Genomic DNA, 14,602 nt, shown 5'->3' with positions numbered 1-14,602 from the left:
AATAAACCGCTTTAACTTATATGCATTATTAAAATATGTGTAAATCGCGTAATTATCAAAATCGTTTTGTCCGCATGTGATTTTCATGTACAGCAAGACCATATCTTTTAATTTGTATACATTTTTCGAAATATTATTTTGGACGCAAAGATGTAGCATCGGCTGCATCTTAGCATTAAAAACCCTATAAAACATCGCTAATTTGCGCAAAGTTCATACAATTTCGTTCCGCATCCGGTTTTTGTGTCACCATGAAAATCTGCATCGATATATACCTATGTCAAGGCAATCAGTCAAGAACCGTGGATGTAGCATCACACACTATTTTTGGGATAAAATGAATGTAGTTCCCTTATCAGTGAAGTTTTTAAATCTCTGTTTCCGCAAAAAGGAAGATGCTGCACTAGTTTTTTCATAGCAGTGCAAGCGGCCGACAGAATACGCGATAAAATGCGCGATATTTTCAAAAACAATATTAGGTGATTTTCCTACCTTGGAATTTCTCGTATCTCGCGTTTTAGTAGATGGAATTTCACGAGTATAGATTTATTAGATCCGCAACGTAAAAATCAAAAATTTGCAATCAAGTACGAGTAAATCGAATGCCAATTGTAAAAATTAGGCCCGAAAAATATGATTTTTTGAAATTTGTTCGCACAAAATTTTCGTATTTGGATACAGATTTCTCTGAAGCTGTGTAGGCTACATTCACGACACATATATCAAATAAATCAGAATCGTGAGTTCTTCATTCCTATATATGATTTTTTGAAAAACCTGTTTGCGGAACGAAATTATAAGAAAATTTCAAAAAACACTTAAAATCTGGCTTCAAAATGTCAGCATCATTTAATGGTAGACGCAGATCAAATTTTGAGAAGTTATACACTAGTGAGATGATCCTTATTTAGTTGCCTTCTACTTTTACTTTAACGGGAAAATCGTGAAAAGTGTGGTTTAATCACAAATCGAGAGATAACAAAAAAAGACACGTTGGCTTCAACCCATTTTTACCCATTTTTTAACATAAATATAGCCACAGCTCCACGCAAATCAACTTTGAAACCCAATATTTTTTGCAAAGTCTAAAAACATTTCATTTTATCCAAAAGCATTTAAATTGTACAATATACAACCACTATTCGCGAGTTATAAACGGGTAAACCTTGGCTTCAACGATGTTAAATTTTCAATAATATTGCCCATATATATATATATATATATTGTTCGACCTCATAATAAATGAGAGAGTCAGATTTGCGGTTGTGTCGCATAGTTTTCCCATAGCCATTTACAGGCTCTGGTAAAGTTGACAATAATCACAGGATCTACTGAGGAGAGACCGGTAAGAGTAGGGATTTCGTAATCACCCAGTAGTCTCCGCCTCATGCTTCTAAGCATAGGGCAACGACATAGCAGATGTTCGATCGTCTCCAACTCCTCCTCATCCTCACAGAGTCTGCAAAAATCGACATTGGTTCCATCCCACTTACAACTTCTGGATCTGACGCGACAGTGGCCGGTGATCACCCCTGTAGCAATTTTGATCTCAGGTTTACTGAGTGAGAGTAAGGATGAAGTTCTACGTCTCGAAATGGTTGGCCATATTAGTTTCGCTATCCTACATTTGGGTTCATTAGACCAAATTTTACCAGCTTTATCGGAGAAGAATCGATCAGATCCAGAGCCTTCACTATGGCGAACATCTCCGCCTGGAAGACACTACAGTTGTTGTCCAATTTATATGCATGCCGGATGCTGAGCTCTTCACAATAAATTCCGAAACCGGTTCCCTCCTCCATTTTCGAGCCATCTGTGTAAATGGCTAGCCTATCTGAGAAGGGTTGACCATTTCTCCAAACATTTCTCTCTGGTATACAAATATCCGCCCTGTTGAAATTAAGGGTGGGTGCAATATAGTCACTAACTTTAAATCCGACTTGACAATTTGTTACTTGAAGGATGCTGGCATGCCCCAGTTGTGAAGGACGCCAAGCCTGAATCTCGTTCAGCCTCGTTGCACTCCTAGAGGCTAGGAATTGTACTGCTATGTCCAGCGGTTGAAGGTTGAGTATCGCATTTAAGGCAGCCTGCGGTGTACTTCTCACAGCTCCAGTGATGAGCAGAGAAGCTGCTCGCTGCACACCTGCTAACTTAGCCAAGTATGTTCCGTTTTCGAGTCCTTTCCACCAGACAAGACATCCATATGTTAAGATTGGACAGACTACAGTTATATACAACCAGTATATTATGTGTGGCTTGAGTCCCCAACTTTTACCTATCGAATTCTTGCAGGAGTATAGTGCGATTAAACCCTTCTTAGCCCGTTCCTCAGTGTTCCTCTTCCATCTTAGCTGCCGGTCAAGGATTACACCCAAGTACTTGGCTTCCAGAGAAAGACTTAACGCAACTCCGTCTAGTACGGGAAGGGTAAATTCGGCAACCTTCCTCTTCCTGGTGAAAAGGACAAGCTCTGTTTTTGTCGGGTTTACGCCTAGACCGTTCCGATGAGCCCAAGTCTTCCAGTTTTACCGAAAATCATAGCTATTCAGGAAACGTGGTTGCAAAGTAATATAACACAGATTTATGTAATTCCTGGGTATAATGCTATACACTGTTGTCGTCATGACGGCTATGGAGGTACATCTTTGTACATACGAGAAAACTTGACATATAAAGTGGAGCTTTGTGAAAGTAAAAATCTAATTTAAGCAATACGAATATCAGTTGATGGCGCGTTAATAAACGGTATCCCGCTGAAATTTACTTCATTTTATCGGTCTCCGAAATGTCATATGGAATCTTTTCTTTTGTATCTAGAAAACACTTTATGTTGGCCTTGTCGTACTGGATCTATAATTGTTGGAGACTCGAATATAGATCAACTCGATTCCAATATATCTTCAGATATGTTCTCTGTGCTATCTTGTGTTGACTATAAATCTTGTCATGACTTAATATCTCGCCCAATAAGCAAAAAATCTTTAGATCATGTGTATAGCAACATAGGGAACAGATTATGTGTAGACTCGATTGAATGCGCCCTATCACATCACAATATAATTTGGTGTAGATTGGAAGATGTGATACGACAAAAAATTGAGACAAAACAAATAATTAAGAGTTATAATTTAGATAATATATACTCAAGAATTCAGAACCAAATTTCTAATTACAATCTAACTGGCGATCCATCATCTGATCTAGAAAATATAACTTCGACAATTAAGGAAATAATTAGAGAAAATACTACTGTTAAAGAAGCTCAAAAGTTATCAAGGTCGATGCTAACACCATGGGAAAACAGCCAATTAGTTTCTCTTAGAAAATACAAGGAAAAATTGCTGGCTCGAAGAAGAAAACGTGGAAAGGAACCACATACTGAATTTACGCTGAGGAACATAAGTAGAATCATCAAAATTGCAAGCAAAATTTCTATGAACTCTTATGTAAGCTGGAATCTTGAAAAACTAGATCAAAACCCACGTAAATGTTGGGATTTCCTTAATAGCTGTTTAGGAAGAAAGGACAAGCATATAATTCAACTGACCAATGAAGACAATGAACTAATAAGTGATGATAAGATCAAAACCAATATGTTCAATGAATACTTTCTGAATGTCCCCAAGATTTTGAAAAACAAAATAGTCCATATGGATAATGACAATTTCAACATCCTATGTACCCTAACTCGATGCGCTTCAACATTTTCATTCAATACGGTTAACCGAACTAATATTATGAACATTATTGAGAATATTAACTGTGGCAAAAGTCCTGGCCCTGATGACATTACAGGCAAGATTTTGATTGCATCTAAAAATTGCATTGCTGATCATCTTGTTTTTATTTTCAACAGGATGATTAACATTTCTGTATATCCTGAAGTCCTTAAATTAGCTTAAATTGTTCCAGTACCCAAATTGCCAAATGCAAGTAAAACGTCTGAATTCAGGCCAATAGCTTTACTATCAATAATCGATAAGGTATTTGAAAAATTGTTGCACAATCAACTCTCAACTTATCTTGAACAAACTGGACTGTTATATCCCATGCAATTCGGATTCAAAAAAGGAAGCGGAACACAAGATGCTGTAGTTAATGTTGTGAACATGATATGCGATGGATTGGATGCAAACTTTGGAGGTGTTGGTGCAGTCTTTTTTGATCTTTCAAAAGCTTTTGACTTGGTGGATCACGAGATACTGTTGTCTAAGCTTCCATACTACGGAATTAACGGAAATGAATTAAAACTATTGGAAAGTTACATTGTGAATCGAAAGCAATTCGTTGAAATCAATGGTGTAAAAGGTGATATTGGCATTGTGGAACATGGGGTACCACAAGGAAGTGTACTGGGTCCATTGTTGTTTACTTTATACATTAATGATATATCGAACTTAAATCTGTATGGGCAGTTGGTTTTATATGCGGATGATATTGTCCTTCTATATCCATATCACCATGATGTTATTTTGAAGGGGCAAATGGAACAGGATGCTGCTACTATTATAGAATATTGCAGAATAAACAAACTTGTTATTAACTCGAACAAGACAAAAGTTATTAGATTTCGACCTCGGTGTCCGCAAATTGATCAAATATTCAGCATAAAAGTTGGAGAGTCGCAGATCTTTGAGTGCCAAATGTTAAAATATCTTGGTATACACATGCAAAACAACTTAGCGTGGAATGTACATATGGACGAGCTGAGGAAAAAAGTTGCACCTGCCATTGGTATCCTACACAAATTCAGGAACACATTCAATGTAAAAACAAAACTATTATTATATAATTCTCTTATACAAAGTCATATTAACTACTTGGCGATCATATATGCCCACAAAAATAACACAAATTTAAAGTCCCTACAAAGAACCCAAAATAAGGCACTTAAAATAGTATTCAATTTGCCGAGATTATAACAATTGACCTATATAAGAAGTTTGCTATTAATATTCTTCCCATACATGGAAGCTATAAACTTCAACTCCTGACGTATGTCTATAAAGCCATTAATGAGATTGGACCTCAGTCAGTACAATTTCTTGTTAATCAAACTACGGTCAGTACGAGGAACAATTCAAATTTAAGAGTTGCAAAATGTCGCATGGAGTTAACGAAACAAAGAATTGAACACAATGAAAGTGTATGTTTTAACCACGTTCCCAATTTTATAAAAAATAAAACGACAGTTGCATTATTTAAAAGAGAATTAAAGTCTCAATTACTCACTAATATTGAAATGCTTCTTATGTAAGTTAACGTAAATAAAAAAAATAAACACGTTCATTTGAATATTGTAAACTAAATCGCCTCAATAAAGCCTTCAAGGCGCTGGGGCAACATAAATTTATTGTAATGAATTACTTTGAAATAAATAAAAACACAAAAAAAAAAAAAGTCGAAAGTTTAACCAGGGCCCTCTGCATTAATTCTGACAGAGTGGATGGGAATTTTCCACTGATGAGAATGACGACATCATCAGCGTAGGCAACAATCTTCGTACCGACTCTATCAAAATCTTGTAATATTCCATTTATCACCAGGAGCCATAGCAGAGGTGACAGTACACCCCCCTGGGGTGTACCCCTGTTGACAGACTTCCTGATGGAGCTCGTCCCTAAATGCGAGTTGATAATTCTGCTCTCCAGCATCCTATCAATCCATTCGATGAGGAGAGAGGAGATACCCATGTAGGATAGGGAATCATGTATTGACTCGAGTTTGACATTGTTGAACGCCCCCTCGATGTCTAGGAATGATGCTAGTGTAAAATTTGAGGCATAGATGTTCTTTTCGATGTGGCCCACTACGTCATGTAGTGCCGTTTCGATAGATTTGCTCTTAATATACGCATGCTGCCCGTTGCTTAATAAGTTGGGATTTAGGTTTGATCTGATTTCAAGGTCTATTAGCCTTTCCAGAACTTTTAACAGAAATGAAGAGAGGCTAATTGGTCGGTAGTCCTTGGGTTGGGAGTGACTGGGTTTACCAGCCTTGGGTATATAGGTCACCCTTACCTCCTTCCATGATTTAGGTATGTGCGACAACAACAAACAGGCTCTATAAATGTCCCTTAGGATCGGGATTAGGATTTGAGACGCATACTTCAGCATCGCCGGGCTTATCCCATCTAGACCAGGGGATTTATAGGGCTGGAATGTGTTGATCGCCCATATAATCTTAGGTTCACTGATCAACTTGTTGACAAGATCCACTTCCTCGTCTGTGCGGGCGGGGCATCTACACCACGATTTAGTGGTATTATCCGCATCCTCACACCCGGGGAAGTGGGATCTTGCCAGCAAGTCCAGGGTCTCAAGACCGGAGTTTGTCCATGATCCATCACTTCGCATAATGCTCCCTATTGTTTTTGGATCCTTAGAGAGTATCATGCGGAATCTGGATGCGGCGTTAACTCCCTCTACCGACTCACTGAAGTTAACCCAAGAATTCCTTTTAGCTTTCTTAACCTCGCTTTTATACTTATTAAAACTTGCCTTATAAAAGTCCCAATCAGCGCCTAATTTGGTACTGTTTGCCTTGTTATAGGCCCGCCTGCTAATCTTCCTGAGATTAACAAGTTCCTTATTCCACCATATTGGTTGATTTTCAACATATTGTTGAAAACAAGCATAAAGCTTTGCACGTCTTCTTCGCCGTTGAAGAACATGTAAAAATGTACGGCTATAATGTTTGAACATGTGTGGAATTGAAACAATCTCACTGGAGTACAGAAATCGGTAGACGAAGTCCACATAATTGGTGATGGATATTCACCGTTTATTTCTTCCACCATTTTCTTTGGCTTTATGTGGGGCGGTTGTGATCTAAGGGTTGACGGAGGAGACTAGAAGCCAAAAAAAGTAAAACTTTACTCAAACGTTGAATGAGATTTTGAAAGGACAGATGCTCGCTGCATTCGTTGGTGGCCCGTCGTAATGAGTTTTAATGACAAGTGTTTAATGACTTTATGCTTGGCAATTCAGAAATTGGTATTTTCTACCTCACTTCTTCGGTCCATTTTCACACCGAGGAGGATTTTAATTCTATCTACAGATTTTGTCTGTAGCCTTTCTATTCTCCTACGGAATTTGTCGAATTTTTTGGCCCATTGATGTTGTTTAGGATTTATTATCGTCCATGTCCCCTGCCTTTTTACTAAAGCGATCTAATTATAAAGGTTAAAAAATTGTTAAGTCGAATTCTCCCGCTTATTGAGATTTATATGTTTTAGTTTTTCATGGCTGAATTATCGTTGAACCTCGTCATTCAAGGAAATTTGAAAATACACTGCACCCCGGTTATTTACCTCTCTGCTTAACTGCCTTTCCCGTTTATTTGCCTCACAATCTGAGTCCCCAAAGTTTTTTCATATAAATGAGTTCAAACTGTCCCTCTTAACTACTTTTCTATAAGTACCCAATTCGGATATTTGCCCGTCAAATATTTCCCCAAAAAACCATTTAATAATGTTTTTCTCGGTTTATTACCCGCACTGGTGCATTTATGAGAAAATCAATTTCGCCGACTACGTGAATTGTGATGAAGATGTCCAGTGTTATGTTATGGTGTTATGCTCAATGATGACTACATTTCTTATTGATTAAATAATATAACATATATATTTGTAGACTTTTTTTACTATAGACCGTTTTGTTTTTTGGCGATTATGTTCTAATTGTTGTCATTTTTTGTAAGGCTGAGATGAGATTTTTGTAACTACCCACATAAGGTAGTTATGCGGGATTTTTGTAACTGGCTTTCCCTCATAACTGCCTCAATTTTTTGGAATTTTGTGAAAGGTAGTTAACCGGGGTGCAGTGTATATCGTTTTTCTTGATCGGAGGCGCAACCACCGTTGTCTCGAAAATGAATTTGCAAGCCGATGCACTCATAAGTTTAGCAAATAAAGCGATTATAAAACAATAAGCGCCGGAAATTCGTCTATAAATAAAGGGCATATTTTGTAATGGTGTTAACAGATATAAGTGGGAGAAAACACGCCGACTGAGACGTTAGGTGTATTAGAAAACTTCGTCTTATTTGAAGTCCTCTTATTGGACATATTAGGTTTCGGTTCAGATGCGGCAGGTAAAGAATACGAGCAACCCAAATTTGGATATTTCTCGAAAATTGAATTAAAGCGAGACATTCGTAGATGCGCGTTCCAGATTTCCTTATTTATTTCAGAAATTTTAGTTGACAAATCATTTGCGAAATTATAGAATTCAATATCAATATTACGACATTTTACACAACACATCACTAATAGTACGTTTATATAACCGGATTTAACAAATCCACTGGGTTTTAAATGTCAATTCCATTGGTTATATGTCAAATAAATCCTCACAAAGCAGGTTAACCCGGCAAAAAGGCCCTAATGTGTACGGCGTTCAAGTCCGTTAAAATCATGACTGAGTTAGTTAGCAATTTTTCGGCATACCGTTATTGTAGAATATAATACATACCTCCATTAATGGATAATCCGTGTCTCCCCGAGTACATATATAATGGTCCATATAATTCCAGTTGAAATTTTCCAACTTCTCCGTTGTAAAATTAACCCCAGATATTTCATAGGTTTCGTGTTGCGGGGCGTGAAAGCGATAACGATAGTCGACATTTATTGGAGGATATGGGTGTCTGAAAAATGTTCAACATCTATTTTCAATATACATAATGCGGAAAAAATACAATTCAGTAGTAGAATTCTGTAACTAATTTTTTGAATTACCGACAAAAATCGGTAAAATAAAAACGCTAAATTATGAATGAAAAGTATGAACAAATGTTACCGAAAGTTTTCGTTAATTACCGAAATTATAAGCATTTTAATTTTACCGCTTTTTATATCTCGAAAAATAAGTTACAGTGTTGCTCCACTACAGATATAGTGGCGAAAATAATGTTTTGAAATAAATAACTACATATTTAACCACAAAAACCAAACATGAAATGGTGTTATATTTCCTATTTCATTGTTTCAAAAATTTGGCCTTCGCTAAAAATATACAACTTTTGGACATATTCCCACTCAAACTTACCTTGGCCTATATCCCGTAACCGTTATAACCGATCCATTTAATGTTATTTTGTGAAATATACGCCCAATTGACAACAGAAATTCTTTGGTCTCTTCATTCTCGGGTTTCATATGGAGCACTGATGTTGGTTTCTGTTGTTTTAAACCACCACAACAGGGAGCCTGGGCCGGAGCATTATTTGGCTTCTCTTCGATGACAATCAATTGAAACCCTTGCGCCAAACGTTGTGATACAATTTCCGTACAAACCTCTTCCGTTGTTAGTGGTTTTCGATATATGGCACGACTTTTGGCATAATCTAAATTTACATCGTCCGGCAACAGGGTATAGTCAGTAATTACATAATCATTATGTAAAGAACGTTTATCGGGAAAATAATCCGTAGTTATGGGCAAACATGCCGGTATTGTAAGAGATTTCCAGTCAACTCCTACAATGTATGGTGGGCAATATTAGGTTGTGTCATGTTAATGAGTGTTATAATAAAAAAAGGAAATGGCAAGGTGGTGAAAACCAAATAACGAAAAAAATTGAGCTATACGAGTAGAAAACATACAAAAGAAAAACTGTTTGACATTTAAAGAGAAAACATTGAACAAAGGACGTGAAGTGAAAAGAAATACACGAAAAATATTGCACGTATATAACCGCATACCATAGTACAGAAGGATAAGCTTTACAAAGCACAAAATTATGAATTATATATTTCAAAGCGGAAATAATATGAAAACGAATAAGTGAAAACAATGCACAGTGGTTACAACATAGACTAATCAATGTATAGACAAAGAAATCCTCTCAGTCAAATTCTCTCATTGAGTGAGAATTGAGTCAGTTGACGAGGTACTCAATTTTTAAAATGGCTATGCATTTCTAAACTATGTATGATGGTAAAAGACAATATCAACAAAATCTTGCAGTTTACCCCAAAACAAAATGCAATTGAGTGAACACAGAGCATATTGAGTTTAAGGGGCGACTCCTACAAAAAAACAAACACATTACAAATTCTCTGTCTATTCATTCATTAGTCTATGGTTACAAAGTATTAAAATAGATAAAATAAATAGACAGAATACCCTTAAATTACACTGAAAATAAAAAGAACAACCGGACATACGTCTGCTCCAGCAGAACAAGGAAAAACCTACTAATTTTTCTTTAAAAAAATAATAAAACCTTTTGGAATACTAGAACAATAAGTAACAAAAAATTCTACTGAGCCAATTCTCGGGACTTACCGACTCCTTGTTTTACTTTTTAAATTAAACTTTTCAGGCTACAGATTATTAAGAGTTTAGTTATATGTAATTCGGTGTTCAGATCAGGGTTTCGGAGTCGGAGTCGGAGTCGGAGTCTACGAGTCGGAGTCGAGCAATTTTGCTGGAGTCGGAGTCTGAGTCGAAAAAAATAACTCGACTCCGACTCCGGGCAAATTTTTTTCCACGTTATAGAAATATAGCATTAAATTTGGAACAAGAACATTTTTTAAAACTCATTATTTATTTTAAAAGTAAGGTATAAGAAAATATATATGCAAATTATATATTATACTAAAGTAAAGGACAATTCACATGATATTTACTATCCTCTGAAGTGTAGTCTATTCATCCCATTTTGTTGATCCAATTGATTCGTTACATTTTTGCAAACAAAAGTAAAGTTCTACGACAATTGATGAAGTCTTACTGGTCTGGTATTCTCATCTTGTTTTTTATGTGAAGTCATCCTTGTCTTCTATTAAAGACATTGTGGTCTATGGGAAATTTTACTGAATACCCTGTGACACAAAATGGAAGTTAAGATCTGGGGGAGGAAAATTCCTTTTGGGAATGAAAGCCCCAATTGAGAACCCCAAAGGATCACATAGCTGAAATTTCTGAGACATGACATAATGATTTTTTTGATCGACCCCCATCATATCTAGCTTTATATCTCTATTTGGAGATATTGTTTAATCATTTCAGTTAAATAGAATGAGGACCTTTCTATCGAATATGCTATCGTTCTTGCTCAGTTCCTTCCATGTCTTTTTTGATCTTGAACTCAAAAAGTAAAATAAAATGAAATTTTCTACAAAAATGTTCCACCGAACATTATATGAAGGTTTCCCATATCCAAGAAATCGATATTGTTACGTTTTCATTGTTCTTTATCAGTTTTACCCGTTACTTTCTCAAAAAAAAAAAAAAAACATATGTTCATGCATTTCGGTAAATTTCGCATATTCTATTAACTCTTTATGAAATTCGGATGGTTACGCTTCTGAATTAGGGCATCATAAATTCGTTGTTGGTCAACGACAAATTCATCCCGCCATAACTCAGTGTGACAAATGGTGAATCTTTCTTCTAGGATTCATTATATACTCAATGAGGGCTTTGGATGTAGACATTCAAATAACCAGATCTGTTCGCCTGGTACAGATATAGTTCTGTGTATCCGAGTTTTCTACACAATCAATAGCATACGAAATTCAACGAAATACATAATCATAGAGTTTTCATGACAAAAGATCGGGTAAAAGTGATAAAGGACAATGAAAACATGACAATGTCGATTTCTTGTCCTAGTGGACCGACCCTACATAAAAATTTCCTTGCAACGTTTGTGTAGAATATTTTCATGCACGAAATCTCATCGTTTGCTAACTTTTCAAATCCAAAAAACATTCATCTGCCTACGTGCTGAGTGGTGTACACAATATATCTCAAATAGTTCAATAAAATGTGTGGAGTGGATACCACACCAAAGTCCAAACTGTGAGCGCTGAATTGTAGTTTAAGGGGTGATCCCTATTTATAAATTTCAGAAAAAAAGTAGAAAGTAGAAAAAAGCATAGAATATATTTATTTTATTTTGTATGCAGCATATAAACTGTGTATATCTCGAAATCGGCCTTACGATTTGTATTGCCCCATCATTTTCACATATTTTGAAAGCTTAAAGATTTTCTCACGCGGAAGAATTCCTTCGTGCAAACCGACAAAAGCTTTCTAACTTTGCTATTTTTCAATGTAAGATTCGGCAGAAACAGTTTTGATATGTCCGAATGTATTCGAACGAATGCCCTTTCTAATGAATATGTAAGGAAAAACTAACACATTAGCCTATATAGGCCAAAATATAGGAAAAAGTTAAAAATTTCTGCACATTTTATTCATTTTTAGTGGTATAGGAATTCACTCTCGGAGTCGACCCGGAGTCTGAGTCGGAGTCGGAGTCGTGAAAAAAACTCGCCTGGAGTCGGAGTCGGAGTCGAGCCAAAAATACCTCGACTCCGAAACCCTGGTTCAGATCCTTCTCCCAACATAATGAAGGAAGTGTCACCAGCTTACAAAATAAACATTGCAAAACGTAATGGTGTTAAAGTAATGGTGTTTAAGAAATACATTTCCAAAATATCACGACTCATATCTCATTGTGATTAGTGCCCCTAGGACAACCTATGGTAAAAATTTCAGACCGATCCGGGAGGCGTCCCTAAACAAGACTTAAACCTAAGCACGTTATTTGTGCATGTGAAACATGTTATTTGTGCGTTACGCGTGCGCTACTATTAACCCACTTAAAGCCACCAAAAATGGTTGCAAAAATTTACGTAAAACTTGGATATTGTCGCACATTTTTGTTGGCTTTTGCATTTTCTTATAGTATTGCCTGTTATCTGTCATTCCATGCTCATAAAGATTTATTTGAGGTTTGCGAAACCTATAACTTTGCGTCTTGCGTGAGCGTTTAAAAAAAAAACAATTTTGATTACATGTATTTTGTTTTTGTATTTTTGAACGCACACGCAAAGTTTCGCCCTTAGAGAAAAAAGTTATTTTTTAAAAAATGCTTAAAAAGTCTCAAAAATATAATTTTCATATCAAATTTTAAGTTTTCTCGCAGAAAGAAATTCTCGGCGCTAAGTGGGTTCTTCAAAAAAGAATTTTTCAAAAAATTCCCAAATATTTTTCTATTTCCCCAAAAATTCCGCAATTCCCCGAGTCGAATTATTTTTTCCCACTTCAGAAAAAAATTCCCCAATTTGGGGAAAAAATCCCCAATACTGACAACGCTGCTGGAAGTCGTCCGTTAACACAAAAGTCCAGCAAAAGAGAGCGAATCGAGAGAGACATTTAGACTGTCCTTTTACTAAGAGTTTGCAAATTCTTGCTTATTATTGGCTTACTTTAAAGTATAAGTAGCATAGAATAATGTAGTCGATCGGAACAATATTGCCTTAAATATGACTGTTGTAGTGGAAAAAATTATTGCGTTTAGTAGGTAGTATTGAAACTAAAAACGCTTTTTTCTAGAAATGACATTTTGAAATCCGTGCCAACTCTAGCTCGAAAATTAATTAATTTCCTAAATAAACCCACAAAAATATATGACGATCGGTACATTAGTTTTCGATCTAGAGTTGGCACCACAAAACGCTTTAATAAAAACAGGGTAAACGGCCATTTGCCAAAAACCTACGTAATATTTGTTAACAAAAAAATTCAAAAAGTAGATAAAGATGTGCTCTTTCCTAAAAAAAACGTACAAAAAAGTTTAAAACATTGGTTTAGAAAATTGGAACAGCTATCCCAATAAAAAATGACACCAATGTTCTATTTAAGAAACACTGGCACGGTTTGTATGCGGAAAAAGGTTTGCTTTGTTTTGCAAACACTTTCGTTGGGGTTGTGTGAGGCTGCCAAAGAAAAACTTCTCATTTAAGTTTTTTCATGGTTCACCTTTATACTTCGAGCTGACAATTGATGTTTGGGTATAAAAGTTTTTTGTTGAAGAAGTTATTGAAAAATAACTTTGGTGGAGAATATCCACAAACAAAAAACAACGGAACTAATGAGATCCTGTGGCGAGGATCAAAACTAGTCTTCCCTGTCTTACCCCTTGGCGAACAATGCCAAACCTTCTTCACTAATAAATTAGTTGTTTTAAATATTAAAACAACAACAATGGGATTAAGCCCGACTATTTTGAAAAATCAAAATTACAAAAAAGTTTCAAAGTCTTATTGGAAAAAATCATAAAAAATTGATTTTATTGGGCTTTATAATTGGGGGTCATCCCTTAAATGAAAACGATGTTAATCGGAAAGTATTTTATATGTTTGTGAAAAAATTAGCACATTATAATGAAAGGCGGCAAATCAAGAAGATATTGGCGTTTATTTTGGTGATGTCAATAAATCAAAATTTCCAAGAATGATGAAAAACAGTGTGTGTGTGTAAACTCAATTCGTATAAAGTACGACGATAGAAAATGGTTAACTCAAAAATGTAATTTTTTGGTGAGAACACTCATTGGGTAAATGAGCGGTATGTAAGCATTCAAATAGGAAAATCATGCATTTTCTGGCAGCATGCAAGTAAGATAACTACTAAAATATTTTTAAAAATCATGATTTTCTAAAATTAGTTTTTAATATAATTTTTAAAAGCTTACAGATGATTAGTATCAAATTGTACAATGTGTGTTTCTGTGGCAGTGTGTGTTAGTATGTGTCCTATTGCGAGAGATTGGAGTAAATGGATGTGATTGGATGTTGG

General features: G+C 35.8%; 1 protein-coding gene across 17 annotated transcripts in view; it reads right to left on the bottom strand.

Moving 5' to 3' along the window:
* Iml1 (GATOR complex protein Iml1) overlaps positions 1 to 14,602 on the bottom strand; it is a 58,698-nt gene that overhangs the window by 20,245 nt on the left and 23,851 nt on the right. For all 17 annotated transcript variants that reach the window (XM_073979979.1, XM_073979984.1, XM_073979985.1 and 14 more), the window contains 2 exons: positions 9,054 to 9,483; positions 8,478 to 8,652 (listed from right to left, as the gene is read on the bottom strand). In XM_073979979.1, coding sequence (XP_073836080.1) covers positions 8,478 to 8,652; positions 9,054 to 9,483 — 605 coding nt within the window. The remainder of the gene's footprint in view (positions 1 to 8,477; positions 8,653 to 9,053; positions 9,484 to 14,602) is intronic.

Source organism: Musca autumnalis, unplaced genomic scaffold (assembly GCF_047663935.1).
Source record: "Musca autumnalis isolate F117 unplaced genomic scaffold, ASM4766393v1 scaffold_4, whole genome shotgun sequence".
NCBI classification, from domain to species: domain Eukaryota; kingdom Metazoa; phylum Arthropoda; class Insecta; order Diptera; family Muscidae; genus Musca; species Musca autumnalis.
Note: the sequence above shows the minus strand (reverse complement) of the source record. Positions and strands in the feature narration are given on the sequence as shown.